The 12,078-nt window shown below is 36.2% G+C and overlaps 1 protein-coding gene across 4 annotated transcripts in view; it reads right to left on the bottom strand.

Annotated features, from left to right (window-relative positions):
• The window catches only part of LOC140453582 (claspin), a 63,420-nt gene that overhangs the window by 32,107 nt on the left and 19,235 nt on the right, over positions 1 to 12,078 (bottom strand). For 3 of the 4 annotated variants that reach the window (XM_072548388.1, XM_072548390.1, XM_072548391.1), the window contains exons 11-20: positions 11,622 to 11,700; positions 10,277 to 10,382; positions 9,497 to 9,567; positions 8,505 to 8,722; positions 7,957 to 8,108; positions 7,385 to 7,614; positions 7,066 to 7,183; positions 6,850 to 6,919; positions 2,885 to 2,973; positions 1,930 to 2,091 (exon numbers count right to left, since the gene is read on the bottom strand). In XM_072548388.1, the coding sequence (XP_072404489.1) occupies positions 1,930 to 2,091; positions 2,885 to 2,973; positions 6,850 to 6,919; positions 7,066 to 7,183; positions 7,385 to 7,614; positions 7,957 to 8,108; positions 8,505 to 8,722; positions 9,497 to 9,567; positions 10,277 to 10,382; positions 11,622 to 11,700 (1,295 nt within the window). The remainder of the gene's footprint in view (positions 1 to 1,929; positions 2,092 to 2,884; positions 2,974 to 6,849; positions 6,920 to 7,065; positions 7,184 to 7,384; positions 7,615 to 7,956; positions 8,109 to 8,504; positions 8,723 to 9,496; positions 9,568 to 10,276; positions 10,383 to 11,621; positions 11,701 to 12,078) is intronic. The other variant, XM_072548389.1, reaches the window with a different exon arrangement.

Below are 12,078 nucleotides of genomic sequence, written 5' to 3'. Positions count from 1 at the left end.
TTCCTGCACCCAAAGTGTCAAGCACTGTAATTAATTGTAACTTGTTTATTTATTAAAGGGTTAACTTATGACATTCACCATTTACTCAAATGTATTGATTAATTGCATGACAAGAGATCACTTGGCCTACAGTCTTAGAGGACAAACCAAAAGGATGGCAAATGTCCCAAATTATTCAAATTCAAGCAATGCATCTTTTGTTTGCAAAAAACAATGATGATTCACTACTCGCTTATTTCAGAAGATCATTTGGGCATTCTGAAATTGAAATGAAACTCCCAATTACGATGCTTAACTTTAGGTGGTCTTGCAAGTATTAATCCAGTTCATTAACTAAATAATAAGCTCTCTAACTTGATTTGCTATGCAATTTAATCACAGAGCTCCCAGAAATAGCTATGCGATTAAAGTACTCCAGTTGTAAATAAAACAAGTATTTTGACATTACATGATAGCAACAGTCGAATGAAGATATTCATGTATCAAAAGATCGATCTATAATCTGGACCATACAGCAGTCATATTTCGAGCGATAAAGAGTAAATGAAATTCTGGGTGAATCTTCAATGTGATGAAAAAGACGTATTGAAGTCAAAGAGCGATCCAGACTTTGGACAACAGTCGTTTACTCTACCATCAGCTGTACAAATTTTGAGGATTTGCTCCAATATATTGAGACACCATGTGCTCCGAAGACATTTTGAATAAAACTGCAAATATTAAAATCTAATTTGTACCAAAAACAAAATAAGGATTTAAGAGATGCACGAGGAGGCGGCAAGAACAACAGAAAAATGGGGTTAAAAAGTTCAATACTGTATTGAAGTTCTTCTGAAGGACTGAGACTCCGTATTTACAAAATTAAGTTCTTCAGAGTCAGAGAGGTTACAAGAAATAATTACCTTGCCATTTAAAAATATCAATACATTATCCTAGCTTTACTTGATTTTTTTTGGGCCAGTACCCCAACTTTTCATATTGCACCAATTTCAATGTTGAGTCTGCATTATACCACTCAAATTCAATCTTATCACAACTTGCAAAGAAGCAGAATAACAGAAATTGCAACTTCTAAACTTCCATGCATGATTCCACAAAAGCATATCCCAGACATTTTAATTTTACTTCTCTATTCTTTAGAGGCTGTTTATTCATCAATGCCATCACTAGGTGGCACCATGAACGCTCACGTGCAAACACAAATTTGCAATTCCACATCACCGCAATGATGTAGAAGTGCCAGTGCTGGACTGGGGTGGACAGAAGTCACACGATTCCAAGTTATAGTCCAATAGGTTTATTTGAAATCATACAAACTTTTGGAGCATAGCCCCTTCTGAAATTCAAAGACAAAGGGTGGGTGGCTGGTGTAGTATAGCGGTGTGTCATGTGACTTCTGACATCACAGCAAAGCAATGGAATGCTTTTAACAAATTTTGAGCATGAATATCAGTGGGCCCAGCATCATAAACTTCCAACCCTGCATCAGTCTGAGTAACTCCCCTGAACATCATGAGGGCAACAGAAAGTAAGAGCTGAAATCTGTTTTTTTTTCCCTCTAGTTTGGACCTGACAAACATGCAACGGTCCATTACTCCTGAAAACTGTTCTCCACCATGGCTGATGCTAGTTAATTCATGCATGTGCAATATGGTGAAAAGGCTATTGTGGCAACGTGAAATCGCTGGCACCATCTGCGCAGGAGTAAGCAGACACCCTTCACGCGGCATACACTTCAGACAGACTTACTTATATTCAACTCAGTTTCACATTGAACTGTGGGATCAGGTCTAATATTCTATCCTTCTCAAAAGGATCTTTTGGTTGATCCGATCTGATCCAAGAAATGATCAAATTCTTTACTTGATCCTTAATCATTACCCAAAACAATAGAGAGAAAACTGCCCTGTGCATTTGGCAAGTACTCACATGTGAATTTTGTTTACTTGTTCTTGCAGTTCCTCATCTGATGGAAGCTCCTCTTCAATTATATCCTCTTCATAGTCATCAGATTCTGCATCTGATTCGTCATCACTTGCCACCTCACTGCCAGAGAGTTCAGCCTCATCCTCAACAAAATCTTTTAATTTCCTACAAAATAATTTCAAAATTAGAGTCACAATTGGACTGAAACAACCAATAATCTGCCATAATACTGAAATGAGAAGCATGACATTTCTTCTGATGGCTGGAAACATGGCCCATACAATGCTCAGGCAAATGGTGATGTTTCAGAAGGGAGCCTGGAATAAGACATCTGCGGGCTATTTGACTATAGGCATCACGACCATTCCAAGGCGCAAAAGCAAAACATGCCAGATATTGCCTTCTTCCAAAGTCAAATTTATTTTTCAGAAAATTGATTTTTTTCCCCCCATTCATGGGTTGAGGGTACCACCGGCTCGGCTAGCATTTATTGCCAATCCCTAACTGCCCAGAGGGCAGTTCAGAGTCAATCACATGGAGGCCAGATGAGGCAAGGATGGGAGTTTCTCTCCCTCAGGGACATTAGTGAACCAGGTGGCTTTTTCCAACAATCAACAATGGATTGATGATAGCCATTGGACTCCTAATGCCAGATTTTTTAAAAAATTGAATTCAAATTCCACCATCTACCGTAGCAGAATTCAAACCCAAGTGCCAGAACATTATCTGGCTCTCTGGATTAACAGTTCAGCAATTATACCACGATTCAATCGCCTCCCCTGAATTCAACAGGGCACAGCTGAAAAGATTCAGTGTTCAAAACTTGGAAATGTTTCAATTAAATCAAACAAACAACGATGAAAGCAGTAAATGTTGGAAATATACATCAGAAATATATTCCAAGATGTAGCTGTGGTTTAGAGGGAAGAGGAGGAAATACAATTTCTTTCATACTCACAATTTGCGCTTCCTAAGAACTTCCCGGGCCATCTGTTGCTCTTCATCTTCCACTTTTTCATCATCTTCCTCTTCAACACTTCTCTCATCCTAGTCAGAGAAATTAAATAAATTCATCTTTCTTCGCTCATCACTTTGTAAAACAAAAATACCACACAAAACAAGTTACATTTTATTCGTTTGCTTTATATGAATTCATTCGAGGTGGTGCGTGACCAATCACATGCTATACTAATGCAATTTCTTCAGTAACTAGAGTACCCCTGACCAAAACAGCGTGAACTGTTTTTTTTCAAATAAACTTTTCTGCATTTGATCAAGGGTACCTAATCAAGACAAACGGCAAGCAATTATAAGTCTCAAATTACACATTAAAGCAGATACAATAGATCTTGCACATTTACTCAGCATTCCAAGAAGCAGGAGCGGCATTAATTTTGCCTCAAATCTTTCAAAGCAGGGTCATTCCTCAAGCAGAATTCCAACTCTTGAAGGGTTTGAACTGGTTCCCCATTCAACAGCAGCAAACAATCAACCCAAGTATTTTAACCAAAAAGTGGCTTGCAGCCATTGAGTACTCACTAAGGTCTCTTCACATAACAGAAGCAGTTGCAGAAAGGATGTATTTGCCTATTCACAGTTGCCTATTCGAAATGAACATGCTCGTCCATTTGAATTAAGTTTTGGTTTCGAATCTGAATTTCTCCAAGACACTACAGGTTATTTTCTTCTCAATCAGGGTTGCTCACAACATAAGGCTTTTAAAAGAGATTCCATCACAAATAGATGTAAGAAATCCATCAAATCTTTCTTCATCCACAGTACTGTTATACTCAATGTTTTCCCTATCTTACAATGTCTCAGTGTAAGCTCAAGCAAAACGTCACATGGTGCACCAATTTCTATTCATTTAGCACCCAGCTCCTTGCTGTTTTCTCAGTTTCCAGTTAGTCAACATCTCAACAATTTAAAAGCATTCATATTCACCTTCGGCTATTACTCAGCATCATCTTTGCTACAAATACATTCCCTAAAACCTCTAACTTAGTTTTAACTGTCAGTGTATCCGCACTCTGCTTGCCCTGGTGCTTTCAACTGCCTTAAGCCTTACACTGAAGTATCTACTTAAAAAGTCTCCAGCTCAAATCTCTTCATTTATTTATTGTCCTCCTATACCTTATTTGGCACAGTATCCACCTCACCCTTGAACAGAGATGTTGAGATATTCATTTTAAATTATGTAAAGGCAATTGGTCATCTCAAATCAGGGAAAATTTTAAAAACAAATTCTGAAATCTATCCATACAAGTTTGAAAATTATGGCACAAAATAAAGTCATATTGTTGATATGTTGTGCAGTCAAACCAGTTCTAAAGCAGCATATGATTCAGTTTGAATCAGAAGGTCCAGAATACATATGATTGGAAGTTAAAAAATATCAAGGGCAAGATGACAATGATGGGACTTTTCTATAGTCTACTAGCTGTAGCGGTATGATAGGAGTGCATAAAATCAAGACGATCATAAAGGCAATACCTTAATCATTGCTGCCTTTAAACTTCAGGTAGATTGAGAAAAATCCAATTGCAAGTAGTTCATGAAGAACTCATAGAACATACTCAGGAACATACACAGGAGAATACACGATACATTATCTATCCAACCAGGTTCAGTCTATTAAAGGTCTGGTAATGTGGAATAATGCTTAAGCTTAACGTATGATCTGAGAAATAAAGATCTTCTAGAAAAAGTGACCCTAAAATGGTAGACTATTGTTTTCAGTTCGACAGCGAGAAGCTTGGGTTGAAAAAACTGTCCTAAACTCAAAAAGGGTAACTACAAAGTAATAAAGGCAGAGTTAACTAGTAAAATACTTGAAGGAACAAAGAATAACATGGCGTGCAGCAAACATGTAGTCCTATGATTCTAGGAAGGGGATAAAGCAATCACAGTTAACCAAGATAGGAGACTATTGCACCAAATTGAAAGAAAAACATATAATAAAGCAAAGACATGTGGTAAGCCAGGTGACTGGGAAAGTTTTTTGATCATCTTTTGATGATTCTAAAAAAGATAAAGATGGAAAAAACAAAAATTAGTTTACTCTCCAAGTTATGTCAAAACAGACAGAGAACTTCTATAAATAGATTAAAACGGAAGCCAGGTCAAAATGAATGGACACCCTCTGGAGAAATAAGAGTGGGGAACAAGGAAATCACAGAGGAGATAAGTAAACACTTTGCAGTCATTACAGTAGAAGACAATATGGTTTCAAAAATACTGAATAATCAAGTGGTAACGGGGATAAAAGAGAGAAAAAAAAACTATTACGAGAGAGAAAGTCTGCTGGGGAAACTAGTCAGTCTAAAGACTGATAACATCTTTGGACCTGATGGGTTCAAGGATATTAAAGGAAGCAGCAACAGGAATAATGGATGCATTAGTAGCAATCTTCAATCTTTAAAGACTCCTTCAACTCTGGAAGAACCTCAGGCTTTGGAAACAAAAAGGAGACAAGAAAATGAGTAACTGTAGGCTAGTTAACGTGTAATCGATTAAAAAATATTAGAGCTTATGATAGAGCATGTAATACCACAGCATTTAGCAATGCAGAATAAAATAAAATGGAGTCAGCATGACTTCATGAAGGGGATATCATGCCTGACAAATTATACAGTATGTTCAGATATAAAGCGATCAATTTCTGTGCGATACCTCGTTATAAGAAAATTGCATGATAGTGGCACCATTTAAACCAAATGGGACCAGAATTGCGTTATAACCAATACATGGAAGGAAAGTTTGTGTTTGACAAATAATGGCCTAAATTCTTCAATATTATAATAGCCAATTTGTGTTGAGGAAATGGGTGTTATAGCAGAACCAACTGTAATTCTTTTAAGGAGTTAGCAAGCAGAAGAGATAAAAGGGAACCAGTGGATGTGACCTATTTGGGTTTGCGAAAGGCATTTGATAAGATGCCACACATTAGGCGGTCAAGAGACCTTTTTAACAGGATCATTAACATTTCAAGGCTTGGAGACAGATTTTTAATCAGTAAGGCGATAGAGGGTTATGGGGGAAAAAGGTAGGAAAATTGGCTTAATGATTATCAGATCATCCGTAACCTCATCAAATGGCAGAGCAGATTTGATAGGCTGAATTGCCTCCTTCTGCACTTTATGGCACAACTTGACAAATATCATTTATTTGTATTAATAAGCAAAGCTGAAGCAATGGGCTTGCTTACATAAAAAAACATTACACAAGGCATACTACGAAAAAGACACTGGATAGTCTGGAATGTTGTTCTACAAAATAATTTTAGATCCCCTCTGAGGTTAGAGAATGATACTGAACCAATTATCTCATCGCTTACATTTCAACATGGCAAACGGATGCTTATCTCAAATTTTGCTACTTCCTTTTAAATAACTTATAATCTAAGAGTTATCATCAATGACACTCTAAATATAAATGCCCAGTTTCCAAAATATAAGCCTCCTTTTTGAAAGAGATCAGGTTTGTCACATAGGTTTATTACAGAACTGACATGTCTAGTCAGACATAGCAAATGACTATCATTTATCCAATTACCCCAAAATGATCTTACTGCACACTAATGAAACCAATTATTTTGTAAACAGAAGTACTTTTGTTCTTGGCGTTTCTCATGTGAACAAGACAACCAAAATTGTTCAAATCATTCTTATCGCTCAATCTTAAATATCTCTCCAAGAAAGGGCCATTAGACAAATAGAAAATGCACACGCTTCAGATTGCATTTATCCCACCTGCCCACAAATATTGAATAAAGTATATCTTTAGGAGACCATTTGTATCAATACCTTAACTGGAAAGCTGCCGGAGACCAATGCTTAAAATTGGGATAACTAGCGAGAAACTTTAATATTCAAAATTTGAACTAAAATCACTTCCTTAAATTTCAAATCTACATTCACTCACCTCACTCTTAAAAACTTCATCATCTGTTAGCAGTTGAAACTGGCCATCTTCATTTTCCTTATCTTCTTCCCTAAATAGAAATTTAGAAGACCAAAGAAAAAGTAGTATTCATTATTTCAGAATAATATTGAAGCCCATGTTGAAAAGGGCTCCTGATCTAGAAAACCTAGGGCTCAAATAAAGACTCTGCTTTGAGGAATTGAAGTTTTCCCTTACTTGTCTGTTGGAAAAGAGCCTGAGCAAAGTGCAAGCACCTCAGTCATAAGATCATCTGATGCTGTGGTCACTGTTTTTTGATCCTTTACAGCAGAAGAGATGGAAGATGAAGATTCTGCTACAGAGAAGCAAGAAATGTTTCATTAATGTCACCTCAGTGTGACTAGAAAATGGTGTTTCAAATTTGTATCTGCCTAGTTCATATTGCGAAATAAGGATAAACACTGGAACTTTATATACTTCAAGTTAGAACATCAGTCTCTTGTCACTTCCAAAACACACCAATAAACAGAAGACATTTAAAACAAAAAAGGAGTACCTGGAGATAGAAACTTGCCAGAGCAAAGTTCAAGCAACTCGTCAAAATTTTGCTCTTTCTCTTTGCTCTTTTCCTTTGTTGCATCAAGATTTTGAGATTTAAATTCTCCTGAACAATAACCCAGCAACTCGCCCATGTTTGCGTCCATTGCATTTTCATCCATACTATCTAGAAGCAGTTGACGTTTCGACAGCTGCCACTTGTTACTGCGATGGCCCACATTCAAAAACCTATAATTTATGAAGAGTTAAGCTTATTAGAAGTTGCTTCTCTATTCAATTATTGTTTTGAAGGTGTAAAGTACATAATGTTCTGTGCATGTACAGCAAAGTAAAATGGAAAATACACTCAAGTATGGTTTAATACACAAGCAACACTTCAAAGTGGCCCAACATTTATTTTGGGAATGCAATTTTAAATAGTATGGAATAGAAAAAGGTTAAACATTCTGTATTTCAGCACAGAGACAAAGTTACAACTTTGGCAAATGTGGAAGTATTGAATATAATTTAAGATTCAGAGCACAAATTAACTCCCATTACCATGGTTGTCAGATGAATACAGAAACTCACCCATCTGAATCAAGTAACTGGCTTTGAGTTTCATCTTCAAGAGAAAATCTGAATTGAGATTCACCAGTTGAGTTCTTTGGTTCTGGAGATGTATTGTACAAATCTTGTGAATCTTCTACTGGCATCGAGGGCTCAGATAGCTTTCCTGAACTCTATTGGTAAAAAGACACAGACAAATAATATTTTCAGCAAATTATACAGTACTTTTCCTGCACAAACAAAGTGTCTACATCCCTATCTGAAAGAATGGAAAATACTGATGAGGAATTCATAACCACCTTTTGAGCTTAGCAAGCAAAGATTTGTGTTGAAGTGCAATATCAAAATGCACATTTGAAAAAAAAAAGGACATATTTTTAGCGTTGGAATGGTCTCGCCAATTAACAATGAACTCATCTCATATAGAATGAAGAAAAATAGCAAAGGCACAATTTTTAAAAGCAAAAAATATATTACATACCTGGCGTTGGAGCCAATGCCAGTTCTCCGATGAAAAACAACAAGTCTGCTCTCAAACTGAAATCTTAACTTTTGCAATTCAAACTTACCTTGGATGCTGAACTGATGAAGCTTGTTCTGAACTGACTGTTTGGATTAAAGAGGTTAGGTGATGGTGATCGGAATCCTCCAAGCATAGCAACTCCAAATCTGCCTGGCTGTTTGTTACATGGTTGGTAGGAGGGAATCATTGACCCGATGAGTTCAAAGCTACTGTTATGACTGTTTTCCTTGGTTGTTGAGGCTTGCGAAGTGGAATCATCTTCATCTGAAACATAATACCAAAAGCAATTTATGTCAAAACATCCTCTCACTTACAAAAACATCTTGTTCAATTGTCAGTCCCTCACTGCTCTGTGTAGCCATGTTTCCCCTCCTATATTTAAAAAGAACTACATGGAAATAGCAACTATAGGTGGTTTTCATCTTCGGTAATAGAAGGAGCAATCACTTCCTAATGAAGTAAAATCACCAGGACCAGATCCAGCCGTATTTCAGCACAAAGAGAGTGTAAAATAATTCAGTTTGATTAATGAAATGTTAAAATTGAAAGCAACATCTGTGCCAAGAAGCAAAATCCACGAGAGAAAAAAAAAATTCTGTCTACAATTCAGCTTCTCCACTTGAAAATCGGGTTGCAAAGAGGACCAGGTGCCACTGGGTTAACTGTTCCCATTGCCGGCCAGTTACTTACTCTGACCATTCACACTCTCACAAGTCATCAGCTGAAGGAGGTACCAGAGAAAGCTGCGATCTTCAGAACTACAATCTCCCATAAAATTGTTTGCATACGAATCAGTTTTTGATTGAACTTAAAGAAACTTTATGAAGTTGAATTCCAACAGGTCAGAGAAAATGGCAAAAAGATTTTTTTCTCAGCTGTAAACATTACTTTTGGTCGACTAGATGGAAAGTAGGGACAGGAACAAAAATAGAAGAGAGCTTTAGGTTACAGGTGTTTAAAATAAATTGATAGTACGTTTTTAAAGTTGTAAGGTTTTTAGTAATAGTAAGTCATTAAACAGAAATTAAAACTAATTACCAATTTTGCTATCTCCTTTCGGTGGACTCTGTTGAAGCTGTAGCCTCAATTTATTGCAAGTAGTCTGTTCGCTGAAAAATATTATATACTAGATCAGTAAAACCAAGCACATTTATAACTGTTAGGCATATAATTCACTGACTTTCACCAAAAGAAGAGCTTTTCCTGACTAGAATTCAATTAGGCATTCCAATCCAGAAAAACAAAAACACAAGGAAGAGTGTCAAATTCTCCCTACTTTGATAATCATTACAAGTGATTCTGAACATCTTGATGCCTTGAAAGAGTCTGGCAGAATATTTGTTCTTCCATTTTTCAGTGAATGAGTTCCAATAAAACACTTATTGTACGTAATATGAACACTCCAAACAGCTATATTTATTTATACTAGTCCAAAAATGATATTTTTGGAGAATCAAATTAGCTAAAAACAGTCACAATTCAAATAAATTGATTTAAACTAAGGCAGAATTACAAATGTATCGTAAATCAAACAAACCCATTTTTATAAGTAATCAAAAATCTAAGATGACTACAAAGCATTTAAGAATGTGTTTCTGACAAGGTAAAAAGTACGAATTTCTAAGTAGCATACTGGATAAATTGTGCAGACACGACACATAATGAACAAAACTAGATTGCAACAGTATCACCACTTTCTTTATTCATTTGCAGTTAATTGTCATAATACTGACCATATTAAAATAGCACGTTTCATTTTCTAGCAGTACAAAAAATAACTCCAAAGAATAAATCAGGCTGAAAGCATCAATAAATTACCTCAATTTAAAGGAAGGAGCAGTACCAGCTTTTATGGCCTGTGAAAATTCTAAGGCTATAGGTTTTGGAGTTTGTGTCGATTCCTTCTGGGTTACTATACTTTGATCTGAAATAAAGCATCAGAAGGGTGTGATGAGAGATAACTTTTGTTGCACATAATAAATGAAACAGTTACTGTTAGATGCAGCTGAGACCTGATCTGGTGCCTTCAGACACATTAAGTTAAGCTTCGTAACGTTAACATTCTATAAATAAGCACATTGATCGGAGTGATCAGTTTATTGGAATGTAAAACTACAATTATTTAACAATTTAAAGTTTAGAGTAACTGATAAATTCAGATGAGTAGAATCTTTCCTGGACTGTGACATTTATGTGACTAAGACTCAGGCTTTTGGTGATGGTATAAAGTGAGTTCTCAGCTTTACTTTGTGACAAGTTTGACAGGTAATAAAAGGTTCCACAATACCCCCCTCAATTTCCTTGACTTTTCCTTCAATTAGTCACTTGAAGACTTCTGAGAAATACTTTTCAATGTAGAATAACAAACGTGTTATATATCTATGAGATAAATACTTCTCTATGGAATAGAGAGTACCAAAATCAGCATGAACTGTTATAAAACATGCAAGACAAGATCCTGCAAGGCAAGCTAGAGATTCAATGTTTCACACAAGTGAAACAACACAAAAGAACAAAAACAGATCACTTGTATTTCGGTTTTTCTGAAGCTGGAAAAGTCAACAGAACAGGATTGGAGAGTATTTAAAAGCTAGCCAAACCAGAAACATTAATATTGCTGAAAAGACAGTCATATTGCTGAAACTTTTCATCTTGCACTCATCAGGAGTAAATCCAAAAGTGCCTAATTTCTATTATAATTTATACTACAGAAAAAAAAAGGCACCAATTAGTTTGCAAGTTAACTTTGATGAATTGAGGTAATTCACAGAGAAAACAACAGGGAAGCATTCAGCTCCACTTGTTAGTGTCGTATTTTAAAAAAAGTACCACTAAGAAACAAGTGTTAATCTGTCCATCCCATTAAAACAGTAGATTGGATACAAGGAACAAGTTTCTTTCTTTTTTTCCCCCAAACTTACGATGCTTAATCACGCAACTGCACCTCTTCCTCCCCAGCCCCACAAACATCCGTGGCAAATCTAGCCATAAATCTCAGAGTAATGCCACCACATACAACATGAAATTTTGTCAAAAGTCATAGAATTAATAGCGATGTGTAAACATAAGTCCTACAGACAAAAAGGTCATTTTCATAAACAAGCTGGTTTTTACAGGCAACACAGTAAACAGATGAAACTGCCCTTTGATAGGGTTCACTTACTTTGTGCTGTGTCAGTAGACTGAGTATCATTGTCTGCTTCCACTCCTGCATCATCATCACCAAGCAGAAATTCTACAGTCTAAGACAAATGCAAAGGCATTAGTATCATTGCAAATAAAATAAGACGACATGATAAATGGAGGCCACAACACAAACAAAGCATCCGAAATATGTTTAATTCTCCCATTAATGTATAATTTGCTTTCAAGTCTACTCCTTCTGCGGAACTGTAATTTGATGGTTCCTGCATTAATCTGTTCCAAACAATTTAGAACATTCCCAGTCCATAGATTGGAGGACAAGAATCCCTCTGGAATGCAGAAAGTCTTCTCTTCTAAAATACGAAGACTGCACTTAAAGCACATGAAACCCGCCAATTGTGTTTCTCGCCATAGGGTTAAAAAAAAACAAGAGCTATCTTATTTAAATGTTAATACAAATGGGATAGTACTTTGTA

Source organism: Chiloscyllium punctatum, chromosome 27, assembly GCF_047496795.1.
Source record: "Chiloscyllium punctatum isolate Juve2018m chromosome 27, sChiPun1.3, whole genome shotgun sequence".
NCBI lineage: Eukaryota > Metazoa > Chordata > Chondrichthyes > Orectolobiformes > Hemiscylliidae > Chiloscyllium > Chiloscyllium punctatum.
Note: the sequence above shows the minus strand (reverse complement) of the source record. Positions and strands in the feature narration are given on the sequence as shown.